Source organism: Symphalangus syndactylus, chromosome 13, assembly GCF_028878055.3.
Source record: "Symphalangus syndactylus isolate Jambi chromosome 13, NHGRI_mSymSyn1-v2.1_pri, whole genome shotgun sequence".
Classification (NCBI taxonomy): domain Eukaryota; kingdom Metazoa; phylum Chordata; class Mammalia; order Primates; family Hylobatidae; genus Symphalangus; species Symphalangus syndactylus.
The window spans coordinates 65493092-65505212 of NC_072435.2; the positions used below are offsets into that span (position 1 = coordinate 65493092).

The following is a 12121-nucleotide window of genomic DNA, read 5'->3' on the forward strand; positions in this document are numbered from 1 at the left end:
GTCCTGCTCTAGAATTAATACGTGTGTTTAATCATAACATTTATATACTTTTTCCATAATGTTATTATCCTACTCATCACACCCGCAAGAAAAACCTACGGTGCAGAAGATGAAAACTGAAAGATAATTTTTTTATCATATAATACTGAAAATATATAGCATGGGAGTCTATTTTAATCTGTTAAAATATCCAACTATCATACAAGATCTGTAGGTGTATTTGCATGTGTAATATTTAGTTAATCCACTGTATTTTAGGCTCCTCATTGGGGGAGGGTGACACATCTGTTTTGTTTGCTCCCATATCACCAGTGCCTAGTATGGAACCTGGCACAGAGAAAGAGCTCAATAAATACTGATTGAATGGATGTTCTTGGATGCTTCAGTTCACTCACTATCTCATAGATTACTAAACTTTTATACTGCTTTCTAATCTACAAATTTTCTTCCTTAATCAGTTTGCTAATTCATTCAGCTTTTGATACACAGGAATAAAATCTAACAATTCATGATGCCATTTTAGAAGTTATTTTGTTGTGGCCGGGCACGGTGGCTCACGCCTGTAATCCCAACACTTTGGGAGGCTGAGAGGGGCGGATCACCTGAGGTCAGGAGTTCAAGACCACCAACATGCTGAAACCCCGTCTCTAGTAAAAATATAAAAATTAGCTGGGCATGGTGGTGTATGCCTGTAATCCCAGCTACTTGGGAGGCTGAGGCAGGAGAATCGCTGGAACCCAGAAGGCAGAGGTTGCAGTGAGCCGAGATCACACCACTGCACTCCAGCCTGGGTGACAGAGAGAGACTCCATCTCAAAACAATAAAAATAAAAATAAATAAAATAGAAGTTAATAGCCGAGCACGGTGGCTTGCGCCTGCAATCCCAGCACTTTGGGAGGCCGAGGTGGGTGGATCATGAGGTCAGGAGATCAAGACCATCCTGGCTAACACGATGAAACCCCATCTCTACTAAAAAATACAAAAAATTAGCCGGTTGTGGTGGCAGGCGCCTGTAGTCCCAGCTACTCAGGAGGCTGAGGCAGGAGAATAGTGTGAACCCAGGAGGCAGAGCTTGCAGTGAGCCGAGATTGCACCACTGCATTCCAGCCCGGGCGACACAGTGAGACTCCGTCTCAAAAAAAAAAAAAAAAAAAAAAAAAAAAAGTTATTTTGTGGTTTTTGTTGTATGCTGCCGGACAGATGGTGCTAGAAAAGAGAACATACTTTGAGAGCCATTCTTATAGTGGACACTGTTGGGGTCTCACCCAGATCCTCTATTCCAGGGAATTGCCCTCAGCTGACAGAAGTTGCCTGGCCTGCTGGGTTTATACCCCTTTCCTTATAGCCTGCCTCTCACAGCCCCTTCCAGGACACTCCACGGCAAATAACCACTGAAATGTATGTACCAAAAGCCAGTCCTTTCAGCTCAATGTAAGATTAATTCTGTGGTACAATTTGTGTGTCAGAACTTCCTTGTGGAATCAGACTGAATCTAGTCTGAAGCTGAGACCACATGGATGTTTAGCTTTCCCCTCTGTCCTGTCCTGCTTCCCTGTCTTCCTGTGTGACTCCTCCTTTCCTGAAAGAACTTTCTAAATAAAATATTTGAACAAGAATTCTGCTTTCAGGCTCTGCTTCTAGGGAATTCAGTGCAACAATATAGGAAAACACAGAGTAATGCGAATTAACATTTCTAATATAAATGTTTGATACAAATAATCAGAACCTGTGCCAAAAACTGACATTCTGTTCAAAACATTTATCCTTATTTTCAATTACAATATCTACTTCTTTATAATAACTTTTAATCAAAACCTAAAATAGGCTGGGCATGGTGTCTCATCCTGTAATCACAGCACTTTGGGGCATGGTGTCTCATCCTTGTAATCCCAGCACTTTAGGAGGTCAAGGCTGGAGGACGGCTTGTACTCAGGAGTTTGAGACCAGCCTGGGCAACATAGCAAGACTTTGTCTCTACTAAAAATAAAAACAAAACAAAACAAAAATCCTAAAACAACAGAATAATAGTTCCTGAAAGTTAATGTTGGTTAATTTTCTTTTTTTCCTTTTTTTCCATTATACCCTCTGGGGTTTTTACTTTCAATAGTCTTTGGGGTATAGGTGGTTTTTGGTTACATGGATAAGTTCTTTAGCAGTGATTTCTGAGATTTTAGTCCACCTGTCACCCAAGCAGTGTACACTGTACCCAGTTTGTAGTCTTTTATCTCTCATCCCCCTCACCTTCCCCCACGGGAGTCCCCAAAGTCCATTATATCACTCTTAGGCCTTTGTGTCCTAGTGTTAGTTAATTTTCAATAAATAATTTAATCTATGTGTAAAATAATATAAAATCCACTGGTGAAATTAAAAAGGAGCTATACATATGTGTAAAGAGTTTTAATCAACAAACACTGACAGTCACAAACACTGAAATACCAGTCATTTATCAAATATTTAAGTGGTTTTAAATATTTGAAACTACTAAGGTGGATCCCTTATATGCAAATATAAATATAATGTGTTACTTAATATAAAGGAACCTAGAATCCTCCTAGATGAAATAGATATCTAAACAGATAAATGATTCCTAAGCTAACTACTAATATTCTTTAGTTATAAAATAAATAATGATAATTATAGAAAAACTTAAAAATTATCAAAATTCTACTGTTCAGAGATTAATACTAAATTAATTTAACATTCTTTATAAATATATATCCTTTTAGTTCTTTTCCTACGTTAAATATATAGAAACACATTTTAATAAAAATAAGATTACTTGGCCGGGCGCGGTGGCTCACGCTTGTAATCCTAGCACTTTGGGAGGCCGGGGCGGGCGGATCACGAGGTCAGGAGATCGAGACCACGGTGAAACCCCGTCTCTACTAAAAATACAAAAAATTAGCCGGGCGTGGTGGCGGGCGCCTGTAGTCCCAGCTACTCGGAGAGGCTGAGGCAGGAGAATGGCGTGAACCCGGGAGGCGGAGCTTGCAGTGAGCCGAGATTGTGCCACTGCACTCCAGCCTGGGCGACAGAGCGAGACTCCGTCTCAAAAAAAAAAAAAAAAAAAAAAAAAAAAAAAAAAAAAAAAGATTACTTATATATACTATTTTATAATCCGCTTTAAAAAAATTACAGTATATTATCAGTATATCCTCATGTAATTAAATATTCTTCTATAACATCAATTTCAAGGATGCACAGTATTGCATTATATGGGTGTATCATATTTTGTTTACATAATTAATTATTATTGGATGCTGATTTTTTGCAGTATTGCTTTCTTATTAGTGTTGCTACAGTGAACTGTGAAACTAAATCCATGTGAACATAAATGATTTTTTTCCAATAAAGCACACAATATTTTAATTAGATATTTGAATGTAGAAGGAATTAAACCGTCAACTATTCTATGTGATTTGTGTAGATTCTGACGAAGTTACTTCTATATACAACTTTGTTTCTAACAGAAACAAGATTACCATAAGTTTGGCTTCTGATTCTGCAGAAAGGTTTGAGGACCAAGTTTTACATGTGGTGGGGCTACTCACCCTCATATCTAGTGAGTCCCATATATAAAGCTGCTTTACTTCTGTTTTAAAAGCAGCTTTTTTTTGCAGGCTAGCCTTTCACCATTGAGAAATAGGGTTCAAGTCTCAATCCAAGTAAAGCTGAGGTTTGTTGCATCATCTCCATCCTCAGGGGCTTGGTATCCACGTTCCAAACTTCTGACTTCTGATCCCAAGCCCCTGGAGCCTTAGCCTTTAGTGATGTATCCTTCTCGGATGAGGAAGTCATAGATTTTCCAGATTTTGTTCACATCTATCTTGATGAGTGCTCTTGCCTGCGCCAGTCTTAAGCCTCCTTGCTTGTTACATTCGTTCAATAGAGCAGATTTGTATTCTAAATAAGCTCCAGGGACAAATCTCACCATCTGACAGAGCTCCTTTTCTTTTTCATTCAGCTTCTCTGTGCCAGGGAGGCCAGTGAGGTTCAAGGGTGGTGCACTCCGTCTACCTGAATTCGAAGCCATTGGAATGGAACGACTCAGGCCGGAATCAATGTCAGCTTGCCGGCGGAGCCACTGCTGGCAAGCACTACTGTCCTGGATATACTGGAGAACTTCTGAGAGCATAGTGCATTTAAGGTGCTCTTCCTCCCGTGTCTTCTTGAGGTGATCGTAGGTTATGGCACTACAAAAATTGGTAATGCCTGCTGTCCTGTATTCTTGGAGCCTCTTGATTTCTCTTCGAAGTTTGAATTCCAATGCATGGCTTTCAGTGAATTTGTCATGTTCCACTGGCCCCACGATTCTTGCAAGTCGCCTCATTGTTTCATACAGGTCATGGACCTCCTTGGGATACCGCCTTTCCATTAATTGAAACTTTCTAAGGTTGATTAATCCATGGTCTCTTATAATTTTTTTTCATCTTTGTCTCTCCTTTAACCTGGAATGATAGATATCTACCACAGCCATCTTCAGAGCATGTAAAATGTCCGAGTCATCTTCAACAAAATCAATGTCTCTCAAGTCCCATAATCATGCCATAAATGATTATTTACTTGGGATAGATTTGTAAAGTGGAATTGCTGAATCAAAGCAGTGAGTGCTTCTAAGGCTTTTGTTATTTGTCACCAAATTGTCTTTATGATTGTGCCCATTTCACCAAACTTTAGCCAGTAATGACTGCAGTGAAAAGTATATACATGGCTGGGTGTGGTGGCTCATGCCAGTAATCCTAGCAATTTAGGAGGCCGAAATGCACGGATTGCCTGAGCTGAGGAATTCCAGACCAGCCTTGGCAACGTGGTGAAACCCCGTCTCTACTAAACATACAGAAAATTAGCTGGGCATGGTGGTCTGCACCTGTAATCTCAGCTACTTGGGAGGCTGAGGCAGGAGAATCGCTTGAACCTGGGAGGTGGAGGTTGTAATGAGCCGAGATCATGCCATTGCACTCCAGCCTGGGCGACAGAGAGACTCTGTCTCAAAAAAAAAAAAGTATATACACATATACATATATAAATATATGTATAAGTATATACAAATACACATATATAAATATATGTATAAGTATATACAAATACACATATATAAATATATGTATAAGTATATACAAATACACATATATAAATATATGTATAAGTATATACAAATACACATATATAAATATATGTATAAGTATATACAAATACACATATATAAATATGTATAAGTATATACAAGTACACATATATAAATATATGTATAAGTATATACAAATATACATATATAAGTATATATAAAAATATTTTATATATTTTATACATATATAAAATTCTTGTTAAAAATTACAAGATTTTTTGTCCAATTTGATAAGTGAAATGGTACCATATTTAAGTTGTTTTTCTCTGCATACTAGAGACAGAGTCTCCGTCTTGTTGCCCATGCTGGAGTGCAGTGGCACAATCTTGGCTCCCTGCAACCTCTGCCTCCTGGGTTCAAGCAATTCTCCTGCCTCAACCTCCTAAGAAGCTAGGATTACAGGCACCCATCACCATGCCCGGCTAATTTTTGTACTTTTAGTAGAGACAGGGTTTTGCCGCGTTGGCCAGGCTGGTCTCGAACTCCTGACCTTAGGTGATCTGCCCACCTCGGCCTCCCAGATTGCTGGGATTACAGGCATGGGCCACCACGCCTGGTCATTTTTTTTTTTTACTTCTAATGAATAATTCATAATGCAATTTAGTTTTTAAATGGAAATATTAATAATATTTCAGGCAATAAAAATATAAAATATATGATTTTCATTAGTAATATTTCCATAAAGATTGATTTGTTATCTTATGACCCTGTTTATGAACTAGGTACTACTATTGTCTCCCATTTTCTGAATGAAGAAACTAAGGCTTAGAGAGGCTAAGTCACCTAAGATAAAAAATAGGAGAGCCAGATTCTAACCCCAGGCTGTCTAAATCCAGATTCTGAGTTGTTAATCTCTACCATACATTCCCACCTTTAAATGCAAACTTGCGAATTGTCAAAATGAAATTACAATTTTTAAAAAATGACATATTGGGGAACACCAAACATATACCTGGACCCAACCTATCTTTCCAGCCTTCATTCCTGTCATTTTCCCAGAAGTCTTCTCCTATATCAACCTTCAAGGCTCAATGTTTAACATAAACCCCTCTGTTAAATCTCCTCAATCTTTTTTGTTTGAATTAATACGTTTCACTTCTTATCTTATAACAGTTTTAGTTTGAACTAATAGATTTCATTAAACAATTTTTGATTTATTAAAAAAATTGAACAGAAAGATCAAAGAATTTACATGTACTCTCTCTGCCTTTTGGGCACTCCCCTGATTTTTGAAGGCAGAAATAGGCCTTCCCTTTGCTGTGTGCTCATAATAACATATACACAATTCAGTATTCTATTTAATCCACATAGCAGTTATAGTTCACAGTAAACTGCAAGTTTCTTGAGAACAGGTATGTTTTATTGATCTCTGTTTCCCAAAGGCCTAGCAAAGTTTCCACCATATACCATGTGTATAATTGCAAAATAGAAGTTACCAGGCACTTGTGAAGCCTGATTTGTTATCTTATGACCCTGTTTGTGAACTAGGTACTATTATTGTCTCCCATTTTCTGAATGAAGAAACTAAGGTTTAGAGAGGCTAAGTCATGGAAGATAAAAAATGGGAGAGCCAGATTCTATCCCAGGCTGTCTAAATCCAGATTTTGAGTTGTTAATCTCTACCATACATTCCCACCTTTAAATGCAAACTTGCAAATAGTTTAAAATTTGTTTCCTCATCCATTAACTGGAGTTATATCAAAGAACCTACATACCTTATAGGGTGGTTGGGAAAATTGACATAATTCTCTATTTTGTAAGCGATTTTGATAATTATTAGTATTGCTTTCAGTTGGGAAGTCTTTATCAAGGCTCCAATTTAGTATAGTTTAGCCACTATACTACACATAAGGAATGGAAAAATAAAAGAAATAAGAACCTTATGAGAATGAACTTACCAAAGTCCAAACACACATATAAGTGCTGTTATACAGGTAGCTATTAATATATCAACAATGTGAGATGGAAGAATTAAGTCCACGTGTGAGACTCAGAGAGTTTCACAGGGAGGAAATGCTAGCTTGAAAGTGTCCCTATGTTACTAGACAAGAGCTTCTGTCCTTTTTTCCAAACATTTACTTGCCGTTTAAAATATTTTTATAGATTTAGGGGATACAAATACAGTTTTGTATATGAATATATTACATAGTGCTGAAGTCTGGGTTTATAGTGTAACCATCACCTGCATAGTGTACATTTTACTAAACAGATAATTTCTCGTCCCTCACCCCCCTCCCACCTCTCACATTTTGGATTCTTCAAAGTCTCTATGTCCATTAGTACACATTGATTAGTTCCCACTTATAAGAACATGAGGTATTTGACTTTCTGTTTCTGAGTTATTTCAGTTACTATAATGGCCTCAAGTTTTTTGTTTTGTTTTTGAGCAACAAGGCTGTTTATTTCACCTGGGTGCAGGCAGGCTGAGTCCGAAAAGAGATCAGCAAAGGGTGGTGGATTATCATTAGTTCTTAAAGGTTTTGGAGCAGGCGGTGGAGTTAGGAGCAATGTTTTGTGGGCAGGGGGTGGATCTCACAAAGTACATTCTCAAGGGTGGGGAGAATTACAAAGAACCTTCTTAAGGGTGGGGGAGATTACAAAGTACATTGATCAGATAGGGTGGGGCAGAAACAAATCACAACGGTGGAATGTCATCAGTTAAGGCTATTTTCACTTCTTTTGTGGATCTTCAGTTGCTTCAGGCCATCTGGATGTATACGTGCAGGTCACAAGGGATATGACTGCTTAGCTTGGGCTCAGAGGCCTGACATTCCTGTCTTCTTATATTAATAAGAAAAATAAAACAAACTAGTGGTAAAGTGTTGGGGTGGCGAAAATTTTTGGGGGTGGTATGGAGAGATAATGGGCGATGTTTCTCAGGGCTGCTTTGAGCGGGATTGCGGCGATATGGGAACCTAGAGTGGGAGAGATTAAGCTGAAGGAAGATTTTGTGGTAAGGGGTGATATTGTGGGGTTGTTAGAAGGAGCATTTGTTATATGGAATTATTGGTGATGACCTGGATGCGGTTTTGTATGAATTGAGAAACTAAACGAAAGACACAGTTCTGAATAAAAGAAGGAGAAAAATAGGTATTAAAGGACTAAGAATTGGGAGTACCCAGGACGTCCAATTAGAGATTGTCCGAGGGGATTCAACGTTATTATTTGCTTGGTTGGCGAGTTTTTGGGCTCTAACCTTGAGATTTTTTATGTTGTCATATACCAGGCCAGATTGATTTAGGTAAAAACAACACTCTTCATTGAAAAATGTACAGAGTCCTCTTTTTTTAACAGTGAATAAGTCGAGGCCTCCATGATTTTGGAGGAAAGACAAATGCAAAGCCAGCAATTGTTTGTTAAAGAAGGATTAGAAACGGCTAGGAGAGAGTGAGTTTGATAGTGTGGTGGAGATAGCTGGGGAGAGGTAGAGGGTGGCATAAGAACAGGAATGAGAATAAGAGTGAGCATAAAAGTAAAGAATAGGACTTCATCAGGGTGAAAGTCTTGGAGGGTACCTTGCCACAGAAGATCTTCTATCCACTTCAAGAGACTTAAGGGTGGCCATTTGAGGTAAAACCAGGAGCTGCTAAATACCAAAAGCCTGAGAAACTGAGGTGGGAAGGCCAAACTGAGGAATTACGTCTGACAGAAGGGAAGAAATGACCGCGGTGGCCTTCTCAGACCCTGTGGGAAAGGCCTCTACCCATCCAGTGAAAGTGTCTACCCAGACCAAGAGGTATTTTAGTTTCCTGACTCGAGGCATGTGAGTAAAGTCAATTTGCCAGTCCTGGGCAGGGGCAAATCTCCGAGCTTGATGTGTACGGAAGGGAGGGGGCCTGAACAATCCCTGAGGAGTAGTAGAATAGCAGATGGAAGTTTTATCCATGTTGCTGCAAAAGACATGATTTCATTCTTTTTATGACTGAGTAGTATTCCATCGTGTGTGTGTGTGTTTGTGTGTGTGTTTGTGTGTGTGTGCATATCACATTTTCTTTATCCAGTCATTGATTGTTGGACACAAGTTTATTCTATATCTTTGTTATTGTGAATAGTGCTGCAATAAACATACAAGTACAGGTATCTTTTTTATACAACTATTTATTTTCATTTGGGTAGATACCCAGTAGTGAGATTGCTAGCTCGAATGTCAGTTCTATTTTTAGTTATTTGAGAAACCTTCATACTGCTTTCTATAGAGGTTGTACTAATTTACAGTCCCACCAAAGTGTTTAAGAGTTCCCTTTTCTCTGCATTCTCACCAACATCTTTTGTTTTTTTGACTTTTGAATAATAGCTATTCTAGCCAGGAATGGTGGCTCATGCCTATAATCCCAGAACTTTGGGAGGCTGAGGCAGGAGGATTGCTTGAGCCCAGGAGTTCAAGACTCACTTGGGCAACATAGGGAGATGCTGTCTGTACACAATTTAAAAATTAGCCAGGCTTCATGGCATGCATGTATGGTCCCAGCTACTTGGGAGGGTAAGGAGGGGGAATTGCTTGGGCCTGGGAGGTTGAGGCTGCAGTGAGCCATGATCATGTCACTGCACTCCAGCCTTGGAGATAGAGCAAGACCCTGTCTCAATAATAATAATAATAGCTACTCTGACTGGTATAAGATATTTTATCATTGTGGTTTTAATTTGCATTTCTCTAATAATTAATGATGTTAAGCATTTTTTTCATGTTTGTTGGCCATGTGTATATCCTCTTTTGAAACATGCCTGTTCATGTCCTTTGCCCATTTTTAAATGGGTTTGTTTGCTTTTTACTTGTTTGAGATCCTTGTAGATTCTGGATATTAATCCTTTCTTGGATACATAGCTTGCAAATATTTTCTCCCAGTCTGTAGATTGTCTTTTACCTGTTGATTACTTCTTTTGTGGTAGAGAAACTTTTAGTTTAATTGTCTCATTTGTATATTTCATTGTTGTTGTTGCATTTGCTTTTGAGGTGTTAGTCATAAGTTATTTGCCTATGACAATGTCTAGAAGATTTTCCCTAGGTTTTCTTCTAGGATTTTTATAGTTTTAGGGATTACATTTAAGTCTCTAATCCATCTTCAGTTAATTTACAGACTTTAAATCAACAATAGTAAAAAAAAAAGTCTTTATAGATATATATTTTTAAATTATACTTTAAGTTCTAGGGTACATGTGCACAACATGCAGGTTTGTTACATATGTATACATGTGCCTTGTTGGTTTGCTGCACCCATTAACCCGTCATTTACATTAGGTATATCTCCCAATGCTATCCCTCCCCCCTCCCCCCACCCCACAACAGGCCCGGTGTGTGATGTTCCCTGCCCTGTGTCCAAGTGTTCTCATTGTTCAATTCCCACCTATGAGTAAGAACATGCAGTGTTTGGTTTTCTGTCCTTGTAATCGTTTGCTCAGAATGATAGTTTCCAGCTTCATCCACTTCATCCATGTCCCTACAAAGGACATGAACTCATCCAAAAAAAGGTCTTTATATAATGATAAAGAGATCAATTTAACAAAAAGATCTAGCAATCCTAAATACACATGCACCCAACACCACAGCACCCAAATTCATAAAGTAAATACTACTAGACCTAAGGAAATAGATAGACAGCAACACAATAATAGTTGGGGACTAGACACTGACCGCATAAGACATACCATTGAGGCAGAAAATCAAAAAAGAAATTCTGGACTTAAATCAGACTCTAGACCAAATGAACCTAACAGACATTTATAGAACATTCTGCCCAGCAATTGCAGAATATATATTCTTTTCATCAATGCATGGGCCATTCTCCAAAGTAGAACATATGTTAGGCCACAAAATAACTCAATACATTTTAAAGAATCAAAATCATATCAAATATCTTCTGGGACAACAGTGTAATAACACTAGAATAATACCCAGAGGAACTCTCAAAACTATACAAATACATGGAAATCAAACAACCTGATTCTGAATGATATTTAGGTTGATAACAAAATTAAAGTGGAAAGTAGGCCAGGCGCAGTGGCTCACACCTGTAATCCCAGCATTTTGGAAGGCCAAGGCAGGTGGATCATGAGGTCAGGAGTTCAAAACCAGCCTGGCCAAGATGGAAACCCCATCTCTACTAAAAATACCAAAATTAGCCAAGCACAGTGGCAGGCACCTATAATCCCAGCTACTTGGGAGGCCGAGGCAGGAGAATCTCTTGAACTTGGGTGGCAGCAGTTGCAGTGAGCCAAGATCACGCCCCTGCACTCTAGCCTGGGCAACAGAGTGAGACTCCATCTCAAAGAAAAAAAAAAAGTGGAAAGTAAAAAAATTTTTGTAACAAATGAAAATAGAGACAAAACATACCAAAACCTCTGGGATACAGCAGAAGTGATACTCAGAGGGAAGTTCATGGCATTAAAGGCCTATGTCAAAAAGAAAGATCACAAATTAACAACCTAACATTGCACCTCAAGAAAACAGCAAAACAAGAAAAACCAAAGGTAGCAGAAGAAAATAAATAACAGAACAGGACTAAGTGAAATTGAGACCAAAAACAATATAAAGCATCCATAAAACAAGAAGTTGATTTTTTGAAAAGATAAACAAAACTGATAGACCACTAGCTAGAAAGACCAACAAAAAATAGAAGATTCAAATAAACACAAACAGAAATGAAAAAGAAGTTACTACGGATACCACAGAAATAAAAAAGATCATCAAAGAATACAGTGAGCATACTATGAGCATGCACAAACTAGAAAACCTAGAGAAAATGGATAAATTCCTGGAAAAAAATCTCTTAATACTGAACCAAGAAGAAATAGAAATCCTGAACAGACCAATAACTAGTAGTGAGATTGAATGAGAAAAAAAAAAAATCTCCCACAAAGAAAAGCCCAGGACCACAGGGATTCATAATGAAATTCTACCAGAATTACAAAGACAAACTGATACCAATCCTACCAAAACTGTTTCCAAAAATCGAGGAGGAAGGAATTCTCACTAACTCATTCTACAAAGCCAGTATCACC

General features: G+C 38.3%; 1 protein-coding gene across 1 annotated transcript in view; it reads right to left on the reverse strand.

Annotated features, from left to right (window-relative positions):
• LOC129460239 (transcriptional adapter 2-alpha-like) overlaps nucleotides 1-12121 on the reverse strand; it is a 148013-nt gene that overhangs the window by 23345 nt on the left and 112547 nt on the right. Inside the window, exon 1 of the mRNA XM_063614242.1 lies at nucleotides 3552-4838. Within this exon, the coding sequence (XP_063470312.1) occupies nucleotides 3758-4375 (618 nt within the window). The 5' untranslated portion in view covers nucleotides 4376-4838 and the 3' untranslated portion in view covers nucleotides 3552-3757. Of the gene's footprint in view, nucleotides 1-3551 lie in introns of the transcript that reaches the window.